Below are 19,453 nucleotides of genomic sequence, written 5' to 3'. Positions count from 1 at the left end.
TATATTCTCTATTAACACATATCAGTCATAGATTTGTAGAAGACAATAAAAGGATTTTATCACCGGTTCAAAGTGAATAACTTGTCATTATATGCCGATACAAATAAAAATAAAATTCCCTTAAATGTTTGGAAAAAAAAATTTTTTGCGATGGCTTTTCGGGCCAATCTACGAAAGAATGGGAAATGGTATGGACTAACAGAATTTCGTAGGATCTTTTATGACCCCTCCCTCTTTTACAAACATGTTAATCCATTCATTATTAACCAAGGTAAAAGAATCATCAGCGACGAAGGGCAGGAAAACCAGTCTGTACAAAATAATACCATTTAATTACACAGGAGACGGCCACTCTGACCAAAGGCCAGTGTTTGGCCCAACCCTGGATTTAATTTGAACGAACATCTATGTATTGACTATTTCAGGAAATATACTGTACTTGAGATATCAATTACATAAGGTTTTATTATTACTTGCATTATGTATTTACTTCTTTTATTTATTTGTATGTTATTTTATTCTAGTATTTTAAGTATCATTACCTCTAATAGGATATTGACTAGTTTTTGTAATATATTTGAAAGATTTAATTTCGTGTGATGTTATTATTACTTTCATTATGTATTTAATTTAACTCCTTAATATAATAATACATACAATAGCACACAGACTATGAACACAGAAACCAAGTCGTTATGGGAAAATACACGAAATTGTGAAAAAGTATACAGTATACAAAAACAGATGCTTTGTCACTAAAATAGTGAACCGAATTATCTTGCAACCCTTTAAATACCATCTGGTCCGAAGTTTCCAATATTTTTCGCTGGATGTCAATCAGAAATGTTGCCAAATGTACCCGGTTGAACTTACCATTTAAAGATTTACCCTTCATAAACATACCATGTTTATGTCTGACCTACAAGCTGTTTGCGTCTGACCCCATGCTACTGTCAGCAGGTCGTCAAACCCACCAAATCTGTACATTTGGTCGTGGACAGGCTTGAGACCCGACCGTAATTTGCATCCAATCGGATACCGTAACCGGACAGTACCCTAAGTGCGCCACCCAAAAATGTGTGGCGCCACACTCCAGACGCACCAACACCGGTTTTACTACGCAAACCCTAAAGTTTGACGTGTTTAGTTGCCAACTGCCCATAAATCCTCTTACGGGAGAAAACTGAATAAGAATAAATTTTTGTCTATGCAATGTTTATTATCACTTGGAAGGCATCACATGGCAATGATAATATCTGCAATGAAAGATAGCACGATGAGAAATAAAATGGCATTTGCATCGGCAGTCAAAATAAATTCAATATGAAATTACACTGAATCCTAATAGCATATATGAGTCAGTTAATAAATTCACAATATACACAGCTAGCTAATGAACTATTTGCTGCTCGCATATAATAGATAATAAAGTTTAGCTAAAGTCTATAGAGAATAATACTGTACCATATACGCAGCGAGTAAATGAGCTACCAAACTGAAACACCATTTGTTTACATTCTCACAATGAGCGCCAATGTATAGATGACGCAATGCACATACATGAAATAGGATCCTATAATGCACATAAATGAAATAAGATCATATAATAATTATAACATGTACAACAGATATGAATAGACAATCCTCTACCTCCTCCCAAGTTTTTTGGGGAGTACTAATAAGAAAACTCAAAAACAAAATTGAACATGTTAGAGCAATATATGAAAACTACTTTATAAAAGCATATCAGCTATGTGGCTATGGAGCATAGCTGAATGAAAAATATAATATCATTAAGATAGATAAGGGGTAGAAAAGTATTGGTCTGCAAAAACGAATCAATACATATTACAATCGTAGTCAGCCAAGTAGGAAGGCTTCTTGCGCAGCCTCTGAGGACGATCCGGAAGGGCACTTGGGGGAGCTTGAAAGAAATTATCAGGAGAGGCATCAGGGTGTGCATCATGTAGTGTTGTGTCAGGTGCCTGTGGGTGGTGAACAGGTGTTATGGGAGTTTGAGGACGTGGTGATGGAGGTGGTGATGCATCTGTGGGAGATGTAGGCGCAGGGTATGGCGCTTTCAGTGGGTCAGTAGAGTGCAATTCTGTATCAAGTTCTGGTGGTGGTGACGGGCGTTTAAGTGATTTCTCGTGCTGGGGAATTGGGTATCCAATGGTTAATCATGGTCGTCTTGGAATAGCAGGGATATATTTCCTAAGAAATTTTCTGTTGCGAAGAGTAGCCATTCCAGAGCCATCTACCCTGACAATGTACTGATCGAATTGACGCACTTCGGACACAACGCCTGTTTTATCCCATTTTAAAGGGTTCAGGCCTGTCTGGTTTTGGATGCGGACGTTATTGCCAACTCTCAATGGCGGGGGCCGCTTTGTGTGCTCGGTCCAGTACTCGGCCATTCTCATATGGCGATTCCGGAGTGCTTCCTCGCGTTGTGCGAGGGTGCTTCTCCAAGTGGGACGAGGGTTGTATTTTCCTGTTAAGATGGGGATGAAATCCTTAATGGGCCTTCCGAAGATACACAGCTGGAGAAACTTTGGTTTCTTTATCAGGGGTATTCCGGTATTGAAGGACAGCGTGCTGAAAGGCGTCAATGTTCAGGTTTCCTGTGGGCCCAGTGTTGTCGGTGAGGAGTCTTTTCGCTATTTTAACGCCGATGTCTGCCCTACAATTAGAATGGGGAAAATAGGTTGAGGAAAGACGATGGTCGACTCCCCAAGCCTGAAGGAAATCTTGAGTGATTTTTGCGTAGAACTCTGGGCCACCATCAGAAGAAAGCTCATCAGCGAGTCCATATGTTGCGAATATCCTCCGTAGACTGTTGACAAGCCCAGTTGCACCATCTGCTGTGCGTTCGATGACAGGCCAATTTGAATACCTGTCCAATACAACGAGGTACTGTTGTCCTTTGTAGTGAAAAATCGGCACAAATATGGTAAAATGGATAGGCAGGAGGGTTTTGTGGATGTGGGGGAAGGGCGGGTTGGGAAGGTGCGATGCGGTTACAGTGATAACAGTTCATACGTGTGTCCTGGAGATCTTTAGAGATGCCGGGCCAAAATACAGAGGAATCTGCTCATCCTGTCATTGAGGTGATTCCCTGGTGAGCCGCATGAAGGGCTTGGAGTACTTGTTTACGGAGGGCAGGGGGATCACAATTCTGTCTTTGTAGATGACTACACCGTCTACAGTATACAATTCGTGGCGGAACTTATGGTATTCGTGGAGATGCGGTGGTACGTCATTCTTAGCCTCGGGGATGCCATTTTCCACAGTGAGATCAGATGTTGAAAGTCCGGCAGTTGTTAGTTGCAGTTTGAACATTGTCCCACGTCACTGAGCCAAGGGTTTGCAGGGATGTAGCATGTGCACACTGCAGGGCAGAGTTGACATCATCCTTTATTCATCCTGCAGGAATGCATGGATGCGATGTCGTCCTGCAAACGTAGTGTCGTTGGGGACCATTGCCTGTGGGATGCCGTGAGAGCGTGTCGGCTGCTTTATGTTTTGCGCCAGGAACATGGACCATTTCGAAGCGGTATCGTAGTGTCTTTTCTTTTAAGTTTCGAAAGCGAGCGTTGGTGATGTCTTCAAAAGATCGATCATCAAAGATTTTAAGTAAGGGCTTGTGGTCCACTGCAATGAACAAGCTAGGGCATCCAAGGACAGAGAATCTGGTTTTGTTGAGGGCTTCCACTACAGCCAAGGCCTCTCCTTCAATGGGTGCATAGCGGGACTCTGCTGGGTGTGTGAATCTACTCCCAATTAAGGTGGTTTTCCAGCCCGATTTGCAGAAAAATGGCCGGGTTGGTTTGCACAGGAGTGTTTTTGGGTGAGCCAGAACCCAATGCCTGATTTGGACCAGTCGGTAGCAAGGCATGTTGGTTTTTATTTATTGTAGATCTGGACGCCCCTCTTGATTTCGTCGATTATGTGACCTTTAGATTCCTCAAAAAGGGTGTCCATGTGTCTGTCCCAACAGAAAGGGTTGCCAAGGCGCAAAAAGTTACGAAACGGGGTCATGCGTTTGGTCATAGAGAAGGCATAAGAGACTTGACTGATGAGGCCAAACCAGGAGCGCACGCCGGTTATGTTTTTTGGTGTGGGGAAATCGCATATTGCAGACAAATATTTCTCACATGGCCGGACGCAATCTGGTGTGATTTCAAACCCCGCAAACTGGACAGTGTTAGCTGAAAAAACAAACTTGTCAGGATTTAAAAGGATACCATTATGACCACAAATATCTAACCATTGTACTGTCTGGAAGAAACTCTCCTCTATGTTGTCTGCCCATTTTGAAATGAGGCAGGAAGGAAATATAATTCAGTATATGTAATGAATGAATAGAAAGTGGGAACATATAGGCATTAGGGAAGCCAATATTGGTGAATCGTAAGACAATCATTTACCTTCTCTCTCTCTCTCTCTCTCTCTCTCTCTCTCTCTCTCTCTCTCTCTCTCTCTCTCTCTCTCTCTCTCTCTCTCATGCTGCTTCTCCACTCACAGCAGTCAAACTTGGGAGGAGTCTTTTGTCTGAACTGGTCCGGGCACTGATAAGAATAAACAACGTTGGACTTCTTTATGGAGTCCTTCATGGCCTTTTCATCCTGTTGGTATTGGCAGTGCATAATACCTTTGTGGTAAAGATTGATTCTGGAAGTTTGGTTCCCGCTGCTGGGGTGGGTCTCATACCAGTTGTCCATAGGCCATTTGACCTCTCGATTGACCTGTTTGTTGGAGTAACCATTGTTCACAAGGACCTGGGTTATATTATACATGTAGTAGGTTGGCCAGGACACCAGTTGAGATATCACTGCTAGAGTTTTGAATCCGTTGACTGGCCAGACAGTACCATATTGGATCCCTCTCTCTGGTTATGGATAATTTTTTCTTTGCCTACACATACACCGAATAGTCTGGCTTATTCTTACCCCATTCTCTTCTGTCCTCATAAACCTGATAAAATTGAGATTACCAAACCATTATTCTTCGCTCAAGGGGTTAACTGTTTCAATGTAATTGTTCAGTGGCTACTTTCCTCTTGGTAAAGGTAGACGAGACTCTGTAGCTATGGTAAGCAGCTACTCTAGGAGAAAGACACTCCAAAATCAAACCATTGTTCTCTGGTCTTAGGTAGTGCCATAGCCTCTGTACCATGGGCTTCCACTGTCTTGGATTAAAGTTCTCTTGCTTGGGGGTACACTCGGGCAGGCTGTTCTATCTTATATCACTTCCTTTTGTTTTTTAAGATTTTATAGTTTATGTGTGAAGGATCTCATTTAAAGTTGTTACTGTTATTGAAATATTTTATTTTGATTGTTTATTCTTCTCGTGTAGTTTATTGATTTCCTTATTTCCTTTCCTCACAGCACTATTTTCATTGTTGTAGCCCTTGGGCTTATAGCGTCTTGCTTTTCCTACTAATTTTATAGACTACTTTGTAATAATAATAATAATAATAATAATAATAATAATAATAATAATAATAATAATAATAATAATAATAATAATAATAATACGGCTCCTTGTTGATCTCCATCCAATAAGAACAATGGAAGAGGGCCTGACAAACGTAAGCTTTAACGGGGGAGGTCTTGTACCTAGAGGGATATTTGCTATTACCATTCAAGTAAAGCCCTAGCTTTGTGGGCTCCGTATAGATATTGGTACTAAAGCTACCCTCAGCTCAAGACCAGGACATTCAGAAAAGGAAAATGGCTGCTGCCATGATATGCTAATGGGAATCTAAGGGAACTACACTCCTCAAAGGTCCTACAAAGTTCTTCAATGCATTAAGAAGAGTGTCTATCACGAAGGTGTCTTGATATAGCGGACATATATTTCTGGACGATCTATACGTGCAAAAATTCGTTCCTCAACGACACCCATGTAAAAGTTGGCAAATAGGACGATAGGAGGAGACCATCGTAAGGATACCAAGAGAGGAGCTCATCTCAAGGACGTCAAGGGGGCAGCCCATTGTAACACCATACTTTTGTATGTACATATACCCTCGGTGGGTGGTGAAAGGGTCCTTCATATTACATATATCCCGGAGGGCACAAAGGGCATGCTCTCGGATGTTGAGAGGAGGGGGTTGAATTGTCTCTGTACACTTGGTCCAGGATAACTTGGAAGGTCTTATCTATGGGTACATTACTGAAGAGAATCTCCACATCAAGAGAAGCGATGACTCTTTCACTTTGATGGCAGCCAGGATAGCCATTGAGGAGGCCACACTTTATTTGTTAGGGGCATGTAGAGTAAGGAGAGAGTTGAGTGTCTTGGCCAGTTGGTATATCATTATAGGGCACTGGATGACTATATCACGGATGGCCTCTCATGAATTCTGTGTCTTCTCGTTACCGTAGAGGTATCCCAGCACGTAATTATTCATAATATTAATAATCATGAGTTTAATAATGTTATTAATATTATAATATTGTTATATTTATAATAGTATTGAAATTATTAATATCATTAATATGAATATTATTATTATTATTATTATTGAAATTATTGATATTATCAACATAATTAATAATATTAATATTATTATTATTATTAATATTATTAATATTAATATTATTAATTTTAATAATATTGATGATATTGACAATATTAATATCATGATTGTTATTGAAATTATTAATATTGTTAAAAATATTGATATTATTATTATTATTAATATCCATATTAATATAATCAATAATATTGATAATAATAATATTAATGATATTAATAATATTATCAATAATATTAATATTATTGATAATATTGTTGATATTATTAATAATAATATCATTATTAATATTATTGATATTAATATTATTAATTTTATTAATAATATTAATATTATTAATATCAATAATAATGATAATATTATTGATATTAATGATAATAATATTATTTTTCTTATTATTGAAATTAATGATATTGATATTATTAATAAATTTAATGTTATTGTTGTTATTAATATTATATTTAATGTTATCAATATTATTAATATTAATATCATTATTATTGATATCATTGATATTATTGATATTAATTAATTTAATCATATTATTGATATTATCAATATTATTAATATTATTAAAAATAATAATATTATATTATTAATAATAATATCAAAATGATTAACATTAATAATATTGCCAATATTATTAATATTATTAATTTAATTAATATTATTATGATTAATATAATAATTATTATTAATATTATTAACAATAATAATGAAATTAATAATAGTAATATTAGTAATATCAATGATATTAATATTAATGATTTTAATTATACTAATAATATTAATAATATCAATAATTTTAATATTATCATTAATAATGATATATTAATAGTATTAATAATATTATTAATATCAATAATATCAATATCATTATTTTAATGATATTATTATTAATAATACTAATAATATTATTAATAATAATAAATTTGTTTATATTAATATTGATAATATTAAAAATAGTATCAATATGAATAATATTAATAATAATACTAATAAAATAATAGTATTGTTAATATCTTTAATATTATCAATAATAATAATAATATTGATAATAATATAAATATTGATAATATTGATAAAATAATATTCATAATATTAATAATAATAATAATGATAATAATACTGTTCATAATGTTATTATTATCATTAATAATATTATCAAAAATAATATTATAATATTAATAATAATATAAATAATATTGATAATATTAGTAACATTATTGATTATAATGAATTATAATATCAAGATTAATAATATTCATAAAAAAAGAGATTAATAATATTATTAATAATATCAATAATAATAATAATATTAATAATATCAAGAATATTAATAATATTAATAATAATCATAGTATTAAGATCAATATTATTAATATTAATAATATTGTTAATATTACTAAAATTATTGATATTAATGATATTATTATTAATATTTATATAGTAATTATTATTATTATTGTTATTATTATTAATAATAATAATAACAATAATAATAATAATATTAATAATAATAATAATAATATTGATAATAGAAATTTGAATACGACTAATATTAACAATAAAATTAAATTCTTAATTTTAATACTATTATTATTATTATTATTATTATTATTAATATTACTAGTATATTAATAATAATAATATTATAAATATCAATATCATTACTAATATTATTAATTATATTATTAAGATTTTTAATAATGATATTATTATTATTGATATCAAAAATAGCATTAATGTTATTATTATTATCATAAATATTATCCATATAAATAATATTATTGATATTTATTAATGTTAATAATACTAATAATATTAACATTATTAATATTAATAATATTATTATTGTTGATAATATTATTATTGTTAATAATATTATTATATTATTATTGATATTACTTATATTATTAATATAAAAAATATTAATGATATTAATATCATTATTGATAATAATTTTTTTAATATTATCAATAATAATAATAATAATAATAATAATAAAAAATTTATATTTTTAATATTAATAATATTAATAATATCAATCATATTAGTTATAATGAAATTATTGATATTATTAATTTTATAAACAATATTGATATTCTAAAAATATTAATATCAATATTATTATTATAATTGGTATTATCAATTTTATTCATATTATTCATATTAATGATATTATCAATATTATTAATGTTAATAATATCAGTAAAATTATTGATACTAAAAATATTATTATTATTATTAGTATTATTATTATTATTATTATCATTATTATTATTAATATTATTAATAATATCAATAATATTAATAATAATAACAATAACAATAACAATAATATTATATATATTATCAATATTCATAATATTATTAATAATTATAACAATATTAATTTTAATAATATAAAAAATATTGATAATAATAATTATATTAATAATATTAAGAATAATAATATTAATTGTATTGATATTAATAATGTTAATAATCATAAAACTATTATCAATAATATTAAAAATATTAATATTAATAATATTAATAATATTAGTAATAATAATAATACTACTAATAATAATTTTAATAATAATATTAATATTATTATCATTATAAATATTATTCATATTATTATTATTATTGTTATAAATATCATTCATATTATTAATATTATTTTCATTAATATCAATATTAATAATAATATTATTAATATTAATAATAATATTATTATGGATATTATTCATATTATTGATATTATAATTATTAACATTATTAATATTAACAACATTAATATTATTAATTCTATTAATATTATTAATATAATTATTATTATTATTAATATTATTATTATTATTTTTAATATTATTATTATTATTATTATTATTATTATCATTATTACTATTATTATTGTTATCATTATTATTATCAATATTACTATTGTTATTAATAATAATAATAATAATAATAATAATAATAATAATAATAATAATAATAATAATAATAATAATCTTCTCCATTGTCTGCATCCTTTCCCACTTTTATGCTCGGTCGATGTTTTTGGCCAGCGTTCTCCATCTACATTCTGTCCCACACTTCATCACCAGTTAATCCCTTTGATGGAAGGTCATTCTTGATACAGTCCATCCACCTTCGCTTTGGTCTCCCTCTCCTTCTCGTTACTCTACCTCCATTTCCAGTCCTCTCCTCCCAATATACTGTTCATATCTTCTCATGGCATGACCATACCACCTCAGTCTACTTTCTTGGATCTTATCTGATAGTTGTCTAACTCTTTTACATTATTTACTTGAGCACTGAGAGATAAATTACAGCCAAGAGATACACCTAGGTCACGAATTTTACTAGATATTGGTAACAGGTTGTTATCAATACTTATTTTGATATCACCCGAGTTTCCTATTTTTTCTCTTTCCTACCAACATGAACTTAATTTTTTTTTTCTTTTCTTTTTTGATAAGTTAACTGTCATCCATTAATATAGTTTAAAGTTTCAGCGGTATCATCAATATCATTTATAAAGTAAAATTGTGTATTAGCTGTAAATAGTTTAAACGTCACTTCATGTCTCTGTAGTACTTTTGATAGGCCTATGGTATAAATAAAAATAAGATTGTGTGAAGAATTTTGTTCACTCTTCCTTCATTTGTGTTTTGTTTTTCCGCTTATGCATAATGTAGTATAGTTACCCTTGATATTTCCGTCCCCGCTGGACCTGTCCTTTCCGTTTTCTATTTACTAGATATAGGTAGACTACGGTAAACTGATAGGTTACTAAAACATCTGTCGGAACCCTTCATGATGTCCCAACGGTAGAATACTCAGACAGACAATATACGCCAAGGTGCGCTCGTTCTTTTCTTAAGTGAACGCATTTTGAGTCAGAATACTTACGCTGCTTTGATTACAAATTAAGTATCTATAACTTTTAAGTATTTAATTTTTATCTCTCTGTTACCAACTCAAGTCTGATAGTCTTGGAGATATACTTTGTTCACTGCACATATCCATTTGCTGAATACATCTTTAACTGTGTCATTTTTATTGCATGTCAGAAAGTTATGGCAATTCTTATGTATGTTCTCTGGAGCCCCAAGATTACTTCTTGTATAAGTAGAACATCTGCATAAAACTCACTTTCTACAAGAACCTTAACCTTCGTGTAATAAACTAGATACGGCACCTCAAGATGGATCAACTATGCAAGTTGGTGTGTTATTGTTCCAGGAGAAACCCACCGAATCATCCAGGCCCGGAAGAGTCCGCTTACCGGAGAGATTATCGAGTATGCATGTGTCCACACAATCCTATCGCAGCAAAAGCCTGGTTCACCACAAAATTTTTTTTCCCTAAACCACCGACCAGAAGAGGAAAGATGAGACCCTGTGTATTGGTTGTAATTGTACAGAAGAGGTCGGAGAAGCATTCGAGAACCAGTGACACCGTGGACTGCAAACCAGGGAATGTAGGGGCGGATCAGAAAGTGTTAATATCAAGACACAATGATTCTCTGGATACGAGCCAGATAAGTGAATCTCAACAGTTTGCCATTTTTGGACACAGGCTTGTAAGAAATTATCATTTTGAGTTACAATTTTACATAACCATTCGCCTTTTTAGATTAGGCATCACAGATTTTCTTTATATAATTCTAGCTTACACAATTTAGGGTGTGTGCGTGGAAATCAATGTAATGGAATTGGGATTTTTCCCATATTTATTCACGTTATATGTTATGTCTCAAGCCACACAACTCGTAGCTGACCTTTGCAATACACCCTGGTCTTAGTTTCGGAATGCAGTTGAGTAACTATTCATTTTGCTGGGTATTTTCCATTTATTACTTATTGATTTTTTTATGTGTTATATTTGAATCAATTATTTAACTTTCATTGCTTTGATATTGTTAAGAGGTCCAGTTTATTATTAAGAATTGAAAATCAAAATTTTTGATAATGTGGGATATTTCCCTTGAAATAAATTTAAATGAGTTGATCATACCAAACGTATTTACAAAAAGGGTAAGTTAAATTGAAACCATAATGGCAAATGTGATAACTGCATGCGCACTCATTTTCTTAAGTGCTTCGAAGGTAAAGATCCTCATTGCTGAATTGAAGTCAATAGGCAGAATTTAGAGTAAATAAATGAACTGTTACACTACTGCTCCCTTTCCACTTTCAGCGATATTCTCTGTCAATTAATTACCTGTCCAGCATCTCAATGGGGGCTTCTATGACGGAGTTGAAATAGCATCTAAGCATTGGGATGACTTTAGTACTGATAAATCTAAAGTGAGTTTCAAAGATTTTATGTAAAGTAATTGTTTTCTGGACAGCAAATTAGTGAGAAAGTTTAAAAATTGCAATATTTGATGTACCAACTCTCACAATGTACTCGGAGGCATTCCTGAAGCATGTCTCCTACACATTCGAAAAACTCTTCCACGTGCAGTGTTAATTCGAACCAGAATTAAAATTTTTCCAAGTTATAACAAAAATCAGTTTGATTAAGCATTCTGAGAGTCCCCTCGTTATATCACATCAATCCACAAGCATCAGCCATATTGTAGGATGTGTATAGCCCAGACTTGAGTTGAAAAGAGATGTTTACATCACAATTCTTTGGTATTTGTCACGAGCTTAAGGAAAACAGCGTAACCAGCTTTCATTCAAACGTTCTGAGACACTAGAACTCCGTTTTATTCAAGAGTTTCGAAACACTGGAACTTTGGTGTTCATATATTATGTTCAAATTCTGAGAGACTAGAACTCTGACATTCAATCATTTTGTTCTGATTACCGAAATATGTTTCATTCCGCATCTTTGTATTGTATATTGCGAATTTTTATACACGTCGGTTTATTTAATCTGTTTATATAATTTTGATATTTAACTCTGAAAGTTCTAAGTTATTCAGACGTCCCTGCTTAACGTTTTACTAGCGTCAGTCTATTTGCTTTGTTCAACTAGTTTTGCCATTTGATTTTCATCATTTGTACCCCAGTTTATCATCCATCGTGTACATCACTTGATCGTCCTACTACCTCCCCTGTAAGTTTATTAACGTTTCCATGTCTATCCGAGCGTTTGGCATATCGTACTTAACTGCAATTATGTAAAAATGAATGGGTAAAAAATAACGCAAAAACAAATCTTCCCACCCAATGGGAGAGGGTTAACGCAAACAAACGTGATCCAGTTAATAATAAAGTTCAGCAACATTTTTGGAGATCATAAACAAATTCAGAATTAATGGGGGTGGGGGTGGGGGCCGGTATCCCAGTCCCAGTCCGACATCCAAAATTTGAATGAAAATTCATAAATTGATGAAAGGGGAGAAACAACTTTCCTCTCGTTGTTAAAGTATGAACCACCATCAGTTCGGGGAGTAATCTACTATTCAACGGGTCCCCAATCCTATTACAATTTTGACCAAAATAATTATAGTTGGTATCTTCAGGGAAATCGTTGCCACTTCATGAATTGCATGTTTGGTTTCAAAATGAGTGGTTTAATAAAAGTCTTTACGCCGAAGATGTGAAGGGAGGACTCATAACAATGTGGTAACTTTGCAAAGTATAGATTTTTTCTTTGATGCTAGGGTAAAGGATTCATTGACTGAAAAACTTGACAAAAAGAATAAATGCTCAAAGTGGTGTCAAAACAAAACTGTTTTAAAACAATAAACAATGTTCGTTGTATTTGGTCTTCGAACAAAATGAAGCGTGAATAATCTCTTAGTTCCGGGGTGATCTCTATTTGGATGAAATCTTTACCTAAATCTTCGATCAGACAATATGGTTTCCTTCTGAACATTAAACTCTTATGGTTAAGTCCGTTATTTAGTGGCTTGTTCAGGGAGTGTAAAATTTAATTAGGCTCTGACTGGGATGATACTTTAACGGCCATGTGTACCGGAGTGACAATTAAGGGCTTAGGGACCCAACAATCAGGCAAGGATAGCTCTGGCTCAAGATTACGAGGCTCTAGTGATGCAGGGAGGTTTAATACCTGGAGGCGCCCTATTCCCGGATTTGTGAAACTGACCCGCGTGTAGTACAAAAACCTCACTCGCCTCTGGCGTGACCTACCAAAGCACAGTAGCTCACGATGTTTAATAAAGTGATGTCAATGATAGCCCAATTCAACTAGAACAATCGTTTTGGAACGACGTAAGCTTTCGTTTTATTGCTTATAGGATGCCTAGTTCGTATTCTGCATATGGGTGCACTCAAAGATTTAGTAAAACCTTGAATCCATTGGTTACATTCCATCGGTATTCTATATGCTATACCTTTTGCACATTTCTTAAACCATGAATACAGAAAAACATCACATGAATAATTGAACAAACCCTTTATAATAATTTGCTTTTCATTTTTTAATAATCATTATAAAGACAGCGAATACAAATATATAAATTGCACTAGAAAACAAGAAATAAACGATTTTATTTAATAATCTACGCTACATGTTACAATGAAGTCCCTCATTCACTTAGGACATAGTGTCCTTGCATCGTGCAATAAGTGTTGATATTAAGATTAGTATCACATATGTATAATATAATAGAATTTAGATTTGTGCTTTCAGCTGTTAAACACACTTATTATATTTTGTAAAGAGTCGCTGAAACAACGATGAAATAGTCTTACAGTGGGGTATCATGCATTCCTCCTCTGCTTTAATGCCTCGGGAATTGACATATTCATTTCAGTGGCCACAAGTTAAATTCCCTTTTATGAGTGCATGTACACATCTTATATCAATCTGATAATTATTGTTTGTAGCAGATTAATAGGATATGATTATGTAGTCCCCTTCCATAGTTGACTATTTCTATCATGTCTTCGTTCCTTGAATGAATTTGTACTTTTTTTTCTGTATGTTGTATTGATAAAATATTTTGTAAATATATATCTTCGTTAACATAGAATTTTAAATTCCTTATGATAAAAAGATGATAAAGTCAGAATTTTTAAAGGTAAGGTTATGACGGTCATGAGACGGGCAAAGGGTTGGATCCTTTCTGCCCTACACGGTAGGTGTGTCCGATGTCCAAGTGGCTTCTCTTCTTGTATAGGGAAAGTGACCAGTGGCCTCTACAGGTATTAAACCTCCTTGTATTAATGCAGGCTCAATGGGAGAATCTACAGTTACAGGATTTTCTCTGCCTACACGGTTAAGATGAGAAGTAAGGACTTGGATTTGTTCTTCCTCCCGGTAACTGAAGGTAGCACCGAAGGTGAAGGAAATTGATTGAGCGCTGACTTGGCGTTATAAAATGAGGACTGAACCGGAGGGGGAACTGACGTAAAATTATTAAACTGGTCCTTTACTGACAAGACATTTAGGGGATCCAACAAGAGACTATGAAGGGCACTTACTTTGAGACGCTTGTGGTTTTACTGAAGGGGACACTGATGAAGGAGAATGAGGTTGATTATGACTTACTGTTAAGGCATTTGGCCAAAACCTTTGAGATTAACAGTATTCCATAAATGGTATTCAAGGACCAGAGTAATTTTCAGTTTTTTATTTCTGTGATTTTGATAACAGATTAGTATGTTATTCTGCAGGGAAGTTTTAAATGTACATATTTAGTAATTATACTCAAAACTGTTATCCAGTGTTTATTTAATTCTGGGTCATGAGTTTCTACTTTTTCGAATTTCATATGTTTAGAAGATTAGTGTAAGCCTTGCACCAATCTTCTAAACAAATCCTAGGAGTTGGAAAGATCCATGTAATATAATAAATGAAACCTCAGTATTGTTGAAGGCTATTTATTACTTTGAGCTGCAGCTAAAAACTGTCCTTTAAGGTATAAACATTCTTAGATAGGTAACCTACACTAACATGAAAATACTGGATAGAATCGAAATCAATTAAAAGCGGTAAGTTTCTCAAATATTGTATATAGGATGCATAGGTATGTCCCTGAAAAAAAAGCAGAGTAAGAACAGAACAAGCTTAAACATAAAAAAAGAAAAAAAAAAAAAAAAAAAAAAAAAAAAACGGCTACGAAATGTTTTTAGATTGAAAGTGCAATATCTTAATTTTAGTTGATGCTAGAAATTATTTTTTTGGAGGATAATTGAAAGTCTAGGATTTATATTACCATGAAAGTTCTGTGCCCTGTAATTGAAGAATATGGCTTTAGAAGAACTTTTAATTTTCATGTGATATTTCTTAACTGATAATCTCCTATATTTGGTTTGAAATTTTATACTAAGATTTTATGCAATTTTGTAATAATCTAATTTTTGCATTACAGCATTGTCCCAATCATCCCTTAACATTACAATGAAAACTAACAAAACTAATGATCTTATAGCACACATTACTCAGTCCTTATAAGCTGCATTGATAAAATATGCGGCTCAACATTTTCTGCTTGCTACCGGAGGTAATGGGTCAGTCAGGATGTCATATCTTTTTTTTTCCAGTCATTGTTTCTTCCCATCCAATGCTTCTAGGTATAGGTTATTTAACCATATATTGAAACTATTTGAGTAACCATTTGTTTTAAATTTGTTTAAAACTAATTTGCTTTTTTCTTCCTTTTCTTATTAGATCATCTGATTTCATATACAAAATGAAAGGGAAGTACTGCATATCGACACTTTTTCTTGGTTGCTTACTAGTACAGTTCGATTCGAGCGTTTTTGCGTAAGTAAAGACAATTGATAGTTTTCTTTAAAGCACGTCAAAGCTCTTTCTTGAGAAAGGTACTTTTAGACTAGAGTAACAAGAAAATTGACTTTAATACATGAATCTATAAATGAAGATGGACAAGTAAAAGGATATGAACATTATCGTTAACTATCCCATCCTTTTGCAGGCAAGACTCTCCTTGGGGGTATAGATGTGACGGTGATACAAGAAAGTGCATTAAGGAAGAAGCAATAGATCCCTTAATCCAGACAAGCTTTGCTCAATGTAAGCTGACATGTAATCCATACGGAGTCCTTTGGCCAAAGCCTACTTCAGTTAGCCTAGATGACCAAGTTGTTCCATTCCTTCCTTCCAATGTTACCTCTGCTGTTGAAGCTCCACCTAATGTGGCCAGTCTTTTAGATGAGGCAATAGCTATATTTATTGACAATTTACATAAAAATTATCCAAAGTATTCTCATGATAGGACACCGCGGGCTGGACCTTCTAAATCTGCTGCAAACAATCATATTCTTCATCTTGACATTACTGTAACCAACAGTGACGACAGACTGAGCTTGCACACGGATGAATCCTACTCGTTAGCTTTGGCTACCAATGGAGATGTATCTACAGCCACAATTCATTCTCCGACTTACTTTGGCGCAAGACATGCCTTGGAGACTCTTTCACAGCTTACTGAGTATGATGAGCCCTCACACGCATTGTTAATTATTACTAGTGCTACAATTGAGGATTCACCAGTCTTTCCGTACCGAGGAGTATTACTGGATACAGCTCGAAATTTCGTCCAAATTACAGACATTGAAAGAACACTCGATGCCATGTCTGCAAACAAGCTGAACACCTTCCACTGGCATATAACCGACACTCATTCTTTCCCTGTTTATTTAAACAGTCGTCCAGAAATGACGCATTACGGAGCTTACTCTTCCAGGGAGATTTACTACGCTGAGGAAATCATGCACATCGTTGAATATGGACGAATAAGGGGCATACGAGTTCTACCCGAGTATGATGCCCCTGCCCATGTGGGAAATGGTTTCCAGTGGGGACCTAAAGAGGGATTAGGTGATATCGCCGTTTGTGTCAACAAGGTAAGATAGTCCAATACCAGTTTTGAAAGGCAATGCATATCTCAAAGGCAAAGATGAAACTACAATGAGGCTGTACAGCAAAGGCAACTTGCTATATGCTGGTTTTATTACATAACACGGGTAGCCAGTGATAATTTTTTATCATATTCATTGTGAAAAAAATTATTCAAAAGGAGAAAACATTGCCCTGGACGTACTTTTGCAAACATTTCTAGTTTACTGTTGTTATTCTTGAACAAGCTATGTAATGGAGTATAAAATAGGTATATGTATATATATAAATATATATGTATATATATATATATATATATATATATATATATATATGTATATATATATATATATATATATATATATATATATATATATATATATATATATATATATATATATATATATATATATATATATATATATATATATATATAATATGCTCCATTACATAGGTGATTCAAGAATAACAATATATATATATATATACATATATATATATATATATATATATATATATATATATATATATATATATATATATATATATATATTTCTTTACTTTGGTCAAATTACTATGATTTCTTTACAGTGCCTACAGAAATTTCCTCCTACACCTTACCTTAGTAAATTCTTTGACTAAATCATCAAAATGTCTTTATTTATTTATTTATTTATTTACTTATTTTTTTTTTTTTTTTTTTTTAGCAGCACTGCTATCTACATTTAACAAACATAAAGCCCTTAACCTATTATTAGTCATTGAGGTTCTCAGATGATTTTCTATTGGCGTCAAGTTGCTAAATGACTCTTCTCCTGAAAAATTAGTAATCATCATACTAAGATCTATTCTAGGGGCTACATTTATATTTGGAAAGATATCTGCAAGCCCCTCTTCATGTAACAAAATGGCCTGTTGGGATGGAGTGACACATGATCTGAGCTTGGCACAAACTGCAAATTGGATAATATCCTCAGCAAGCACACTTCTGTCACTGAAGTCTTTAAGAAAAACACTGACAAATTCCTCAACATCTACTTTTATCTTAGCACCAGATGAAGTACACAAATTGACTAGTACTTTGAATCTGTCATACACCAATAGGTATGCTACCCTCCGTTGTTGTAAGGAAAGCAACAGACAATTGTTCTAAAATGACATTGGAAGTTACACCTCTAAATTTTCTCTGTGGAGAAATATACTTCCTCTGAGGCTGAAGTTGTGTTTATATCATATTGCTTATTTCTCTCACTTGGCCTATCCCTATGCCAACATATCAACACTTGTTGCCACATAAATTCTTGGCCTCTAGTTCCAGTTCCTCACACCTTTCTTTCTATAAGTAATATTAGAAACTTATCGAAAGAATCAATGTGATCAACCACTTTTTTTCACGACAACATCAATGCCTTGGATAGATTTACTCGTTTTGTAGAACCGTACAAGTATTGTATTCCAGATCTTAGTCATCAAAGCTGTCTCAAGACTATTCATTTTGATTCCCAATACTCGAGCTTCATGTCTTACTTCAGGTGTATGCTTCCAGCCATTTTAAATATCTTTAAAAGCATTTAAAAAGTAGATAAGTATCCATCTAAAAGGGCTTCAGTAGCATTGGCTCTTGCTGATCAACGAGTTTCTGGAAGAGATTTCAAAGTTAGTACTCGTTTCCTTCCAGCCAAAGACTTCATCAGATTTGCTCATTGTTGTGTAGATGCAGAAAAAACGGTGTACAAGCTCTCTATGAAGCCAAAATAACTAACTACTCCTACACAGCAAAAGGCTGAGGATATTATTAATTTTGAACTATAGACTACAGCTTCAAATTTGGATGAAAATGAAAATGATAATCATGTATATTATGCTTCATCACATATTGGCATTTGTTTAAATGTCAATTATTACTTAGTGCCATTAATGGTACCTTTTACATCAATAATTATCACAATTTATTAAGAAAATGAAAAATTAATTAATAAAATATTTCTCAGTATGTTACGGGGACCCCCCTTGGTCATAAAATACTTTTTTCCCCAACATCTTATTAATTTCCCAACTATCTTTTTTTTTACTCAGAGATCACCTTAGACAGGGGCCGGGTGTTGTTTTTCAAGTTCAGAAAATCAA

At 32.7% G+C, this 19,453-nt stretch overlaps 1 protein-coding gene across 2 annotated transcripts in view; it reads left to right on the top strand.

The window, feature by feature from the left end:
* The window catches only part of LOC137654608 (chitooligosaccharidolytic beta-N-acetylglucosaminidase-like), a 49,491-nt gene that overhangs the window by 10,360 nt on the left and 19,678 nt on the right, over nucleotides 1-19,453 (top strand). For both annotated transcript variants that reach the window (XM_068388397.1, XM_068388398.1), the window contains exons 2-3: nucleotides 16,136-16,231; nucleotides 16,404-17,334. In XM_068388397.1, the coding sequence (XP_068244498.1) occupies nucleotides 16,158-16,231; nucleotides 16,404-17,334 (1,005 nt within the window). In that variant the 5' untranslated portion in view covers nucleotides 16,136-16,157. The remainder of the gene's footprint in view (nucleotides 1-16,135; nucleotides 16,232-16,403; nucleotides 17,335-19,453) is intronic.

The sequence above is a fragment of the Palaemon carinicauda genome, chromosome 15, assembly GCF_036898095.1.
Source record: "Palaemon carinicauda isolate YSFRI2023 chromosome 15, ASM3689809v2, whole genome shotgun sequence".
Lineage (NCBI taxonomy): Eukaryota > Metazoa > Arthropoda > Malacostraca > Decapoda > Palaemonidae > Palaemon > Palaemon carinicauda.
This window is presented reverse-complemented; position numbering and strand designations above follow the sequence as displayed.